General features: G+C 38.8%; 1 protein-coding gene across 1 annotated transcript in view; it reads right to left on the bottom strand.

Annotated features, from left to right (window-relative positions):
• LOC130920459 (lysyl oxidase homolog 4-like) overlaps positions 1 to 12,529 on the bottom strand; it is a 36,071-nt gene that overhangs the window by 23,174 nt on the left and 368 nt on the right. Inside the window, exons 2-4 of the mRNA XM_057843703.1 lie at positions 11,891 to 12,147; positions 8,314 to 8,900; positions 7,341 to 7,552 (exon numbers count right to left, since the gene is read on the bottom strand). Coding sequence (XP_057699686.1) covers positions 7,341 to 7,552; positions 8,314 to 8,900; positions 11,891 to 12,146 — 1,055 coding nt within the window. The 5' untranslated portion in view covers position 12,147. The remainder of the gene's footprint in view (positions 1 to 7,340; positions 7,553 to 8,313; positions 8,901 to 11,890; positions 12,148 to 12,529) is intronic.

The raw sequence follows: 12,529 nt of genomic DNA, 5'->3' as shown, positions 1-12,529 counted from the left end.
AGGGGGCGGGGGGTCAAGTCATTAGCCAATCAAATGTGCGTTCAGGAGGAAAAAATGGACCGGCACATTCAGCAAGTAAAAGGGGTACATGTAAGTCTGGACATAATGAAAATAATTCACTTAATAATGGTGGGTTGTTGTGATCATGTTTTTTTGCTCCCGTTTCGATCCCGGTCATTTTAGTTTGAGTATCTGCCGATCCCGATATTTCCCAATCTGATTGCTTTTTTTTTTTTTTTGCTCCCGATTCAATTCCAATCATTCCCGATAATTTTTCCTGATCATATACATTTTGGTAATGCATTAAGAAAAACATGAATAAAACTCGGACGAATATATACATTTAACATACAGTACATAAGTACTGTGATTGTTTATTATGATAATAAATCCTCAAGATGGCATTTACATTATTAACATTCTTTCTGTGAGAGGGATCCATGGATAGAAAGACTTGTAATTCTTAAAGGATAAATTGTGACTTTGTATATTGTGACTACATATTTCCATCTAGTGTATTTGTTGAACTTTCAGTAAATGATACTGTAGCCATTTAACTGTTCTGCCCAAATGCATGATGGGAAGTGCAACCATGAATGTGCGTAGTGGCACCAATTGATATATCTTCTCTGCGTTGGGAAATAACATAGGGTGTTAAGAAAAAGATCAACTACTATCTTACTTCCCCTCATTGCTTCCCACGATATTTCTAATTGTTGAGCGAGGGATTGTAAGGTTATGCCAATCAAAAAAAGGCTCCAAAGACTGCCAAAATTCACTCTACTCATTTTACGCTGCGTTTTAGCTCTATATATAGATAAAACGGCGCCTTTATAAATTGAACGCGACAATGCGTGAGTGGGTCGTGCAGCACATGCGTTAAATATTTTAACGTGATTAATTTTTAAAAAAATTAATTACCGCCGTTAACGCGATAAATTTGATAGCCCTACTTTAAGCCAAAACTAAAGACTCTGGATGAGTGTAAGAGATTTTGTCTGTAACGTTAAATACAATTAGAAAACGATATAATTAAAAAAAATATATACATTAAAAAAAAGCACGTCCGATATTTTTTTGCCGATTCCGATAATTTGATTGGACCCGATCGATCGCTGGGGTCAATTACAACAATTAAAACATATTGTAAGACAATCTAAATGACCTATATAATTGAAGTCATTATGTAACGCAAATAAAGTTGCTTAAAAGTTGGTAGGGACAATTTCAGCATCCTGAAAAGTTGGTAGTGTTTTGTCCCTACCGTCCCTTGGCAAACCAACACTCTTGCGTGTGTGACACCTTAAAAGCTGTTCTGTAAAGTACACTGGAAATCACTTATTTATTGTTGTGTATCCATCCTTAACTGCCATTTTACAGAGTCAAAATATTCCCAATGAAAAGTTAATTCAAACAAATTTGACTCTGACTAGGTGGTATTCCAAGACTTAGTGTGCAATATACACTGTGTCATACTGTATATATAGTAATTACTACTTTTTTTTTTTTTAACTTACATAAACTACTTTTTGTGGCATCTGTCTATGCGCGCTGTTAAAGATGTTTCATAACTCAGCAATGGAGCAACAAGACAGTAAAGGGGTGTTAGTTCACGGGGTTCTGAAGGGTGAGGTTAGTGGGAAGGAGGAGGTGAGAGTCACCCGTATAATTGCCTGCTGTGCTTGGCGGTGTCTGCTGTGCGGTCGACTCGAGCAGTAGCATGTTGGTTCACACACACCAGACGTGGAAATATGCATGTACATATCGACTTTCCCTCGGTCGCCGCCTCTTTTAAAAAGTCTTTAAAGCTCAAAGTGACATGGCGACCCAGCGTCATGCTTGGAAACAAGAGGCTGGTGATGTAAGATTCTCTCTGAAGGTTTAATAGGATTTGCCCAACCTCTGAAAAAGCATGCTATTGTGGGTTCAAGTCTAGATATATTCTGTAAGGAGGTCGGAGATTTGAAGAAAAGGAAATCAGCATCAGCAATAAAGTGTTTTTTATTTAATTTTTTTTTTAACTGAAGAAAGATGAATATAGTATTCCCTTTTATAACCCTGACCACACAATCCCAAAAGTGAGATTGGAAAGAGCAGCTTAGCGTCAAAAGAGTAGCGTTAACCTATTATTATGTTATGTTAGCTTGAAGTTGCCTGAAAGGAACAAATGGCTGTGTCAAGTGGTGGCAGGTTTGACTGCCTCCACGCACGCACCAGACACATCAAACTCGCAAAGTTCTTAATCATACTCATTTTTACAGTCAGTCAATCCTAAAGTGTCACTACTGAATAACCCCTCTGAATTTTATCTGTAATGCTCATGGCGTTGAATACTAAAAATAAAATGGTAACTCAATTGGAAATGCAACTTCCATCTGTGCAAATTCAAATATAGTACGTGTCTTGTTCAGCCAGTCTCAGGGCCTCAAAATATAATGTGTCTGTGTGGGTAATTCACATCAAAGTTTGAAGGCTCAAGCAAATATTGATCTCAAATAACTCAACCAACATTACCAGAGGCCATCAGAACACTCCTCTTGTGTCATTTGGTCCAAAAACAAGTTAGCCTAACAAAAAGTTGTTTACTAGCCGGTGACCTGACATTTTGCAACAACGTACACATTGGTGAATGCCAAATTTTTCCTTGAATAAACTAACGGAATACATAAAAGCTTGGTCACCAGTCAGAATGAAACAACAAACACAAAAAAACAATGCAACAGAACAATTGTCTACTTTACATGCACATCGTTAGCATGTGTGTACCGTAATTTTTGCACTATAAGGCGCACCTGACTATAAGCCGCTACTTACCGAATTTGACACGAAAAGAGCATTTGTTCATAGATAAGCCGCAATGGACTATAAGCCACAGCTATCCTCACTGTATTATGAGATATCTACACCAAAAGATATCATCCGGTAACACTTTATTTGACAGCGGCATCATAAGACTGTCATACGACCAAATGAACCACCATGAAGCTTTGAACCAATTGGCTGCAAAGCTTCATTGCTTCAAGAAGCTTCAATTTGGCCATCATTGTTGTCTTAGGAGAGACAGTCAACCTCTGCTGCTAGCTGCAGTCAACACTGTTGTTGTCCAACATGCCTCCTAGCATGTATTGCAGCGCTACAGATGTAAATAACAAATTAATATTCATGTTCTGTGCTAATTATTTCTCCAGTTACTGTTCTGGTTCTTTCATTCATTGCTAATTATGGAATATGGTAACATTTTATTTGACAGTGGCGCCATAAGACTGTCATAAGACCATCATATTTATGACATGAATCTCTCATGAGCATTAATGAATGCTTATGACATGTCATTTTGTGTCTTCTGGTAAATTATCTCAGTTTTGAATTGATGTAAAGATCCGAGCTGGACATAAATGGAGTTAGTGACATAATTTGCCTGATGGCACTTAATGACATCTGTCATAAGCATTCATTAATGCCCATGACAATGTCATGTCATAATTATGACGGTCTTATGGCAGTCTTCTGACGACGCTGTTAAATAAAGTGTTACCTATTAACCCAAATAAATCAATAAATAAGCCGCACTGGACTGTAAGCCGCAGGATTCAAAATGAGGGAAAAAATTAGCGCCTTATAGTCCGAAAATTACGGTAGTTTTAAAATGCCTGGGAACTAGCAGTGGTTTGTCACCCATATAATGTGAAGCCGGTGGTTGTGCAATATCAGTAAATATCAAATTCAATGTTCATAAATTCGAAAATATTTATTCTGAAATTTTTCGAAATTGAGGTGGCTTGGAGTAGATATGTCCACATCAATTTTGGTGATAATTTAATGCTTTTTTGGACATGAGTGTGGTGTTGGTCGAAATTCATTCCTCAACTTCGGGGGTGTCAGGAGTCGCTGACTGAAGAAAACCCACTTTCAACAATGCTTTTCGCATCGATGATATATTTATACAGCTATACTGACATTACGCAGGTTGGTTTTAGCCAATTTGTGTTAGCTTGTCAATATGATGTACCCCAGTGCCTTCAGAATCAATAGTGCTAACTGATGTAATTTGTAACTGAACTGCTTCTGTAACCTATCCTATTTCAAATTAATCCTTGCAAGGCCCTTCATTTTCAGCATAACGGCTATGATTAAATGAATTGAAACTGGTGATTGGCAATTGTGGCTATTGGTGCTAGACGTGGCTCCGGCGTGCGTCCTTCTGGCAAGCTGTTGGGCAGGACAAGGACAAGGGGTAATTATTGGAGACAGATGGCACGGCGGTGGTCAGTCTAGTTGTGATGCTAGCCAGTCTAGAAAAAGACATCTGTGGGCAGCCACACACAGAACTGTTTGCATGTGCACTTTGGCACGTGTATTTGTGTGCATACATGGATTTTGTTTATGTCAAGTCTTGTAAGATGCATTTCTATGGAAAGGGGTGCTGGTGTTTTTGTATTTGTCCTTTTGGGTTGTATGCGGGAGTCTAAAGGGTATTAAGTTAGTCGGAAAAATTGCATTCATGGAGACTAAATTCGAAGAGGGACCAGACGGTCTTTACAATTAAGAGATTTTTGTTTGCTTTCTGTCAATACTTGAAGCAGTTCGTTGGCTTGATTAGGAGAGATCACATGGCCTTATTAGCAAACATTCTCAATTAAACTTTAAGATGTGTGAATATGTTTTGCGGATATGTTTCTTTTTACCCCATAGGTGGTGACAACACCTGTGCATGGTTAGTAGGGTTGTATGGTTTCTTAACACATTCACTTACCGTAATTTTTAACTATAAGCCGTTATTTTTCCCCTCATTTTGAATTCTGTGGCTTATAGTCCAGTGAGCCCATTATTTGTTGATTTATTTGTGTTAAAAGGTGAAACTATATTTGACAGCGACATCATAAGACTGTCATAATTATGACATGACACTATCATGGGCATTAATTAATGTTTGTGGCAGATGTCATTAAGTGTAATCTGGCAAATTATGTCACTAACTCCATTTATGTCCAGCTCGGTTCTTTTACATCTATTCAAAAGTGAGATAATTTGCTGGATGACACAAAATGACATCTGTCATAAGCATTTATTAATGCTCATGGCAGTGTCATGTTGTAATTATGATGGTCTTATGACAGTCTTATAGCGCCACTGTCAAATGCGTTACCAAAATACCATAACTAGCAGTTAATGAAACAACTGGAACAGTAACTGAAGAAATTATTAGCACAGAACATGAATATTTGATTGTTATTTACATCTGTCGTGCTGCAATGCAAGCTAGGAGGCATGTGGGATGACAAAACTGTTGACAGAAGGTGGCAGCAGAGGTTGACTGTCTCCCCCAAGGGAGCAGTGATGGCCAAATGAAGCTTCATGGTGGTTCATTTGTTCTTATGACAGTGTTATAATGCCGCTGTCAAGTAGTGTTACCGGTAGGGTTGTTCCGATCATGTTTTTTTTTGCTCCCGATCCGATCCCGATCGTTTTAGTTTGAGTATCTGACGATCCCGATATTTCCCGATCTGATTGCTTTTTTTTTGCTCCCGATTCAATTCCAATCATTCCCGATAATTTTTCCCAATCATATACATTTTGGCAATGCATTAAGAAAAAAAATGAATAAAACTCGGACAAATATATACATTCAACATACAGTACATAAGTACTGTATTTGTTTATTATGACAATAAATCCTCAAGATGGCATTTACATTATTAACATTCTTTATGTGAGAGGGATCCACGGATAGAAAGACTTGTAATACTTAAAGGATAAATGTGACTTTGTATATTGTGACTAAATATTGCCATCTAGTGTATTTGTTGAGCTTTCAGTAAATTATACTGTAGCCATTTAACTGTTCTGTCCAAATGTATGATGGGAAGTGGAACCATGACTGTGCGTAGTGGCACCAATTGATATATCTTCTCTGCGTTGGGAAATAACATAGGGTGTTAAGAAAAAAAGATCAACTACTACCTTGCTTCCCCACATTGCTCTCCATGATATTTCTAACTGTTGAGAGAGGGACTGTAAGGCTTTAGCCAATTAAAAAAATGCTCTAAAGACTGCCAAAATTCACTTTACTCATTTTACGCTGCCTTTTAGCTCTAAATATAGGTAAAATGGCGCCATTATAATTTGAACGCGACAATACGTGAGTACGTCGTGCAGCGCATGCGTTAATTGCTTTAAATATATTAATGTGATTAATTAAAAAAAAAAAAAAATTACCGCCGTTAACGCGATAAATTTGATAGCCCTACTTTAAGCCAAAACTAAAGACTCTGGATGAGTGTAAGGCATTTTGTCTGTAATGTTAAATACAAATAGAAGACGATTTAATTAAAAAATACATATATATTAAAAAAAAAGGCATGTCCAATATTTTTTTGCCGATTCCAATACTTTGAAAATGACTTGATCAGACCCGATCGATCGGGACATCTTTAGTAACCGGGTTATAAGTTTTTGTGTAAATATCCCAGTTGACAGTTGCGGCTTGCGGCATATCCATGAAAAAATGCTCATTTCGTGTCATATTTGGTGGGTGGTGGCTTATAGTCAAGTGCGCCTTATAGTCCAAAAATTACAGTACATTGAAGAGTATACTTCAAATCCTGCTTTTCAACGGAAATGGGTTGGGGAGTGTCTGATGCTTCTCAAATGTGAATTTCAATCTTGGAAACAATTTTGCTGACATACAATTGACAGCAGATGGCAGCAATGTGCCATTTTTAGATATGCGATTTTCAAGTTTTTGGGGCGAAATGGCTGCATTTTGTAAACCCAACCATAGTTCTACTGCTGGTTACTGAAGAACAAAAAAGGTAGTATACAACTTTTTTCTCTCTATTCATTTGGTAGATTTAGTGTATAAATGTTCATAGAACACAATATTTGTGAGTCTTGAAAAATCACTCTAAAATTGTTGCAAGATTGACTGTTCTGAAAATGACTGGCAGTTGATATGTTAAATGAGTTGACATAGTAATTTAAGGATTATGATGAAATTTTCTTATTTTTATCATTCTTGGTCATACATTAATAACACCCTCTCTTGGATTATTATCAAGGCATTGAGGCCCATCAGTCAGCCAATGGGCCAGACAGTCCCGGTGGACAGTTGGTTTTGGCAAATGCCTCAGTGGACGAGTCACGCCAAGTGTGGTCGTACTAACGGTAGCAGTTGTGGTTACCATCCCAAAAAAAGACGGAACAGCGATTCAGGCATGAGAGCAACTAGTCCGCAAAAGGAAGTATCTAAGACCACACTTTTCCATCCCTTTCAGAGCCTGTGTCCAAATATGAATGTGCACGTGCCTATGTACACGCACAACACATACTGACTCACTCACCTGTAGGCGTTCTGATCAAACGCTTCAGCAGAAGGGAATCCCAACATTCCGCATACGACGCGGCTGTTGCTGAGGTCCCAGCCTTGACTGCACATATGACGCCATTTCCCAGCGTACTTCACTTCCAGCACTCCTTCAGACACCAGACCGCCACGGCTGCCGGATAGCACGGCTCTTAGACGGGCCTCTTCAAGTTGAACACTAGCACCATTCTGGAAAGAGTTTATGAAGTTAATTGAGGAGCTCTAAGTTCTGTAGGTTGTTTGTAATCTTCAACAAAGAATTTTAATTACAAAGGGCTGATGCTGTGAGGAACCCGCTCCAAATCAGAACATAAATACTGACTCTTAAAATTGCTTCAAAGTATGAACAGATGTATCAGAATGTATGCACTTCAATTGGTTTTCTAGTTGTTTAATTCTTATTAGGGCTGTCAAAATTATCGCGTTAACGGGCGGTAATTAATTTTTAAAACTAATCACGTTAAAATATTCGACGCATTTAACGCACATGCCCCGCTCAAACAGATTAAAATGACAGCACAGTGTAATGTCCACTTGTTGCTTGTGTTTTTGGGTGTTTTTTCCCAAAATTTTACAAATTTTATTAAAACGAAAACTTTAAGAGGGGTTTTAATATACAATTTCTATAACTTGTACTAACGTTTATCTTTTAAGAACTACAAGTCTTTCTATCCATGGATCGCTTTAACAGAATGTTAATAATGTTAATGCCATCTTGTTGATTTATTGTTATAATAAACAAATACAGTACTTATGTACCGTATGTTGAATGTATATGTATATCCGTCTTGTGTCTTATCTTTCCATTCCAACAATAATTTACAGAAAAATATGGCATGTTTTATAGATGGTTTGAATTGCGAGTAATTACGATTAATTAATTTTTAAGCTGTAATTAACTCGATTAAAAATTTTAATCGTTTGACAGCCCTAATTCTTATATATTTTACCTGGATGTACTGGCTATCCGGCTCCAGTCCCATATCTGGATAAGCAGGATCTGGTTCGACATGGTTCCCACTGTATGGCTGATGCCTTTCAGGTTGGGTCGCGTAATTTGTCTGCTGATTGGACTGTCTCTCGGGCTGGCGCCTGGGTGAAGGTGCTCCTCTTGGCGGTGCCTCCTCCCGCCTTTGGGTGGTACTGGGCGCCGGTCGTGATGATACCTGCTGGCCCCTGTACCTTAGTGGGATCTGTATCTCATGGCCGTTCTCCTGTGGTGAGATCCTATTGCGGCGTGAAGATGGGGGGTTGCGATGGAGGGCGATTTCGTGTCCTCGACTGTGAGGAGAGGGATTGTGAGATGAGACAGGTGGCTGGGCTGGTTGTTGCGGGGTCCTCGGTCTGGTTTCTCTCTGCTCGTTTCTGGAAGAGGGAGAGGCCTCCCCTCCTGAAGAGCCTTGCCTCCTTTCCGGAGCACAAATGATCCCCAGGTCCTCAGAATGGGTACAGTCATGGACTCCCCAACCATTGGAGCCACAATCAGCGATAGAGCGCTCATTGCCTCTGCAGTATACATTGTCCAACCAGATCTGACCTAGGGAAGGGAAAACAGTGACACACAAACTCTACCGGGGTAAAAAAAACATCTCTACACTAGGCATGTGCTGGTTGCCGGTTTTAATGTTTACCGTAGTATGAAAATGTCACGGTTTCAAAACCACTAAGATTTACCATTATACCATCGTACGATATTAGCTATTTTTTACGTCCCAAAAATGCAGCGAGAAATGTCTTAGAGTGGCCGCGCTCACCCCTCCGGTTGTTGCTCCATCCTGTGTGTTGGTGACACGGCAGTCGCTGTCAAAACTACACCTGAGCTTTTTCAAAACCCCTTCAAAAAAAAGTCTAGTCTAGTATGGGAGTATTTCATCTACCGAAAAGAAGCAGACGGCCGCGGCTTAGAGGAGGAAGGACAGCTGACGTGCAGGCAAAACCATCGACATGATTTCAAATTTACATGACCATTATCCATTACTTTTCACAAAATTTAAGTTAACTAAATGCTGTTTCCCACAAGCTACGAGAGTTCACTCCAGAGTGTTTCATGTGTCCCGTGATGGTAAAACAAATACTATAACGTAAGCTTGTTAACGAGGCTGTTAACGTGGCTAGTTGGTAGCAAGCATGCCCAGGCGGCTAATTAGTTTTCTCTCTATTTGCGTGGTTTTTTAAGTCTTCCACTATTGTAAACATCTGTTCAAAATAACATTTTCATAATACAGCCTGTGGTGGTTTTTTTCTCTATGGCAACTTTCTGTGTTGAGACGGCGGGTGGGTGTGTATAATGTTTAAATAATGATACGAGTCATACACACGCGCTGTTTCTTGCTGTTCTTCTCCATTAATATTCAACTAATTAATATTGATATTAGTAGTGGTATATCAACCCAGAAAAGGTGAACATACTCACATTCCTGTATCATAACTTGGACTTGGAGGGAGAAATATGAAGAAAATGGAGCTTTAAAGTCAGTGAAGTGCCTGCAAAATGTATTTACAGTGCCCTCCATAATTATTGGCACCCCTGAAAAAGATGTGTTTTTTAGCTTCTAATATTTTTTTAAATTCAAATAATATGGGACCTGAATGGAAAAAAAGAGAAAAATCCATCCTTCAATACAAGTGCATTCATTCAGTGGGGAAAAAATCCCACATAAAGAAAAATTATTTGACATCAAATAATGTGTGTCACAAATATTAGAACCCCTGGTGTTAATACTTTGTACAACCCCATTTTGCCAACAAAACAAGGTCTGGGGACTGAGATGGCCATGGGAGGAGCTTGATTTTGTGTCTGGTGAACCATTTCTGTGTAGATTTGGCCATATGTTTAGGGTCATTGTCTTGCTGAAAGACCCAGTGACGACCCATCTTCAGCTTTCGGGCAGAGGGCAAGAGATTTTGACTTAAAATGTCCTGGTATTTCAAAGCATTCATGACGCCATGCACCCTAACAAGGTTCCCAGGGCCTTTGGAAGCGAAACAGAAATGGTTCACCAGACACAAAATCAAGCTCCTCCCATGGCCATCTCAGTCCCCAGACCTTGTTTTGTTGGCAAAATGGGGTTGTACAAAGTATTAACACCAGATGTGCTAATAATTGTGACACACATTATTTGATGTCAAATAATTTTTTCTTTATGTGGGATTTTTTCCCCCACTGAATGAATGCACTTGTATTGAAGGTTGGATTTTTCTCTTTTTTTCCATTAAGGTCCCATATTACCCTAATTTTCGCACTATAAGGCGCTCCTGACTATAAGCCGCAGCCCACCAAATTTGGCACGAAAACGGCATTTGTTCATAGATAAGCCGCACTGGACTATAAGCCGCAGCTGTCATCACTGTATCATGACCGGTACAACTTTATTTTCATATGGCCGACTGTCATAAGACCAAATGAACCATCATTAAACTTTGAACCAATTACTGCAAAGCTTTATTGCTTCAAGAAGCTTCATTTGGCCATCACTGTTCCTTTGGGGGAGACAGTCAACCTCTGCTGCTACCTGCTGTTGACTGTTGTCATCCAACATGCCTCTTAGCATGCATTGCAGGGCTACAGATGTAAATAACAATCAAAAATCATGTTCTGTGCTAAATATTTCTTCAGTTACTGTTCCAATTGTTTCATCAATTGCTAGTTATGGTATTTGCTAACACTTTATTTGACAGTGGTGCCATAAGACTGTCATTACACAATCATAATTATGACATGTCTCTGTCCTGAGCACTCATTAATGCTTATAACAGATGTCATTAAGTGTTATCCAGCAAATGATCTAACTTTTGAATGGATGCAAAAAATCCAAGACGGACAAAAATTGAGTTAGTGACATAATTTGCCAAATGACATTTAATGATATAAGCATTCAGTAATGTCCATGATAGTGTCATGTCATAATTTTGATGATCTTATGACAGTCTTATGACACCGCTGTCAAATAAAGTGTTACCTAAAAAAATCAACAAATAAACCGCACTGGACTATAAGCCACAGGTATCAAAATGAAGGAAAAAAGTAGCGGCTTATAGTCTGAAAATTACGGTATTTGAAGAAAAAAATAGCTATATTAGAAGCTAAAAAACACATCTTTTTCAGGGGTGCCAATAATTATGGAGGGCACTGTATAAGTGTTTTTTTTTTTGTTTGGTTGGTTTTTTTTTTTTCAAATGGAAAATAATTATTTTTGTTCTAATGTTTAGCAACTTGAGCTGTGGCTGTGGGTTTCGTGAATAAGTTCTATTTTAATTCTATTTTAAAATATTTGTTTTTTTATTATTTATTTTAACATTATATTCATGTTGACGTTCCAATTTGCAAATATGTTGTGAAAAATATAAAAATCCCGTTCAATGGAGAAAAAAAATGTATTTTTTAGCCCCTATATCTAAAAAAAACACATTTTATAGCTATAATTGAAATACCGTGATACCGTGAAACCGCGGTATTTTTGATTAAGGTTATCATATCGTCAAAATCTTATGCCGGCACATGCCTATTCCACACCATGCCGGACTTACCTTGCCCCTGACCAAACCTGGTACTGTGAGCCCAAGTAAGACTACGCTGAAAGCCGAGTTGTCTGCATACCACATTGGCCAGGTTCAGATCCACCTGGTCATCACACACGGTGCCCCACACGCCATTGTGGAACACTTCCAGACGCCCTTCATCAGGGCGGCCTGTACCTGCAAGCCGCACCTGCTGTGCATTTAGCTCAGAGGGGTAAAGAAACAGCAGCAGGAATGCGGTGGATAGGGAGCTGAGGAGCAGCATCCTGAGGGAGGGAAAGACATGGTTAAGAAAGAGAATTACTCTCCCTTGAGGTGAAGAGTGTATGACTCCAGAATAAAATACACCGCAAAATTCCTTTGATTCATGCAAAGCCCTGTTGAAATTCCTTCCTTTCACACAGCATATAATTAGAAATTGCTCTTCTTTCCCTCTTGTGGCATTCCGGGATTTTATACATGTTTTATTTGGATTTTTTAAAAATTGATACTCAAAATGATCTAAATGATTGAGAAATGGCTTAACCAAAGAGTGTAAGAGGGCTAACAGAGCTAAAAGTGGCCCCTCCATCCAGCCAAAGAAAATGTTGGCTTTCCGCAAACCATCAAGTTTGGCTGCATGCATTTAGAATGCAGACACAAAAGCAA

This window comes from Corythoichthys intestinalis, chromosome 8, assembly GCF_030265065.1.
Source record: "Corythoichthys intestinalis isolate RoL2023-P3 chromosome 8, ASM3026506v1, whole genome shotgun sequence".
NCBI lineage: Eukaryota > Metazoa > Chordata > Actinopteri > Syngnathiformes > Syngnathidae > Corythoichthys > Corythoichthys intestinalis.
The sequence above is the reverse complement of the archived record's forward strand: the minus strand, read 5'-3'. Positions and strand labels throughout refer to the sequence as shown.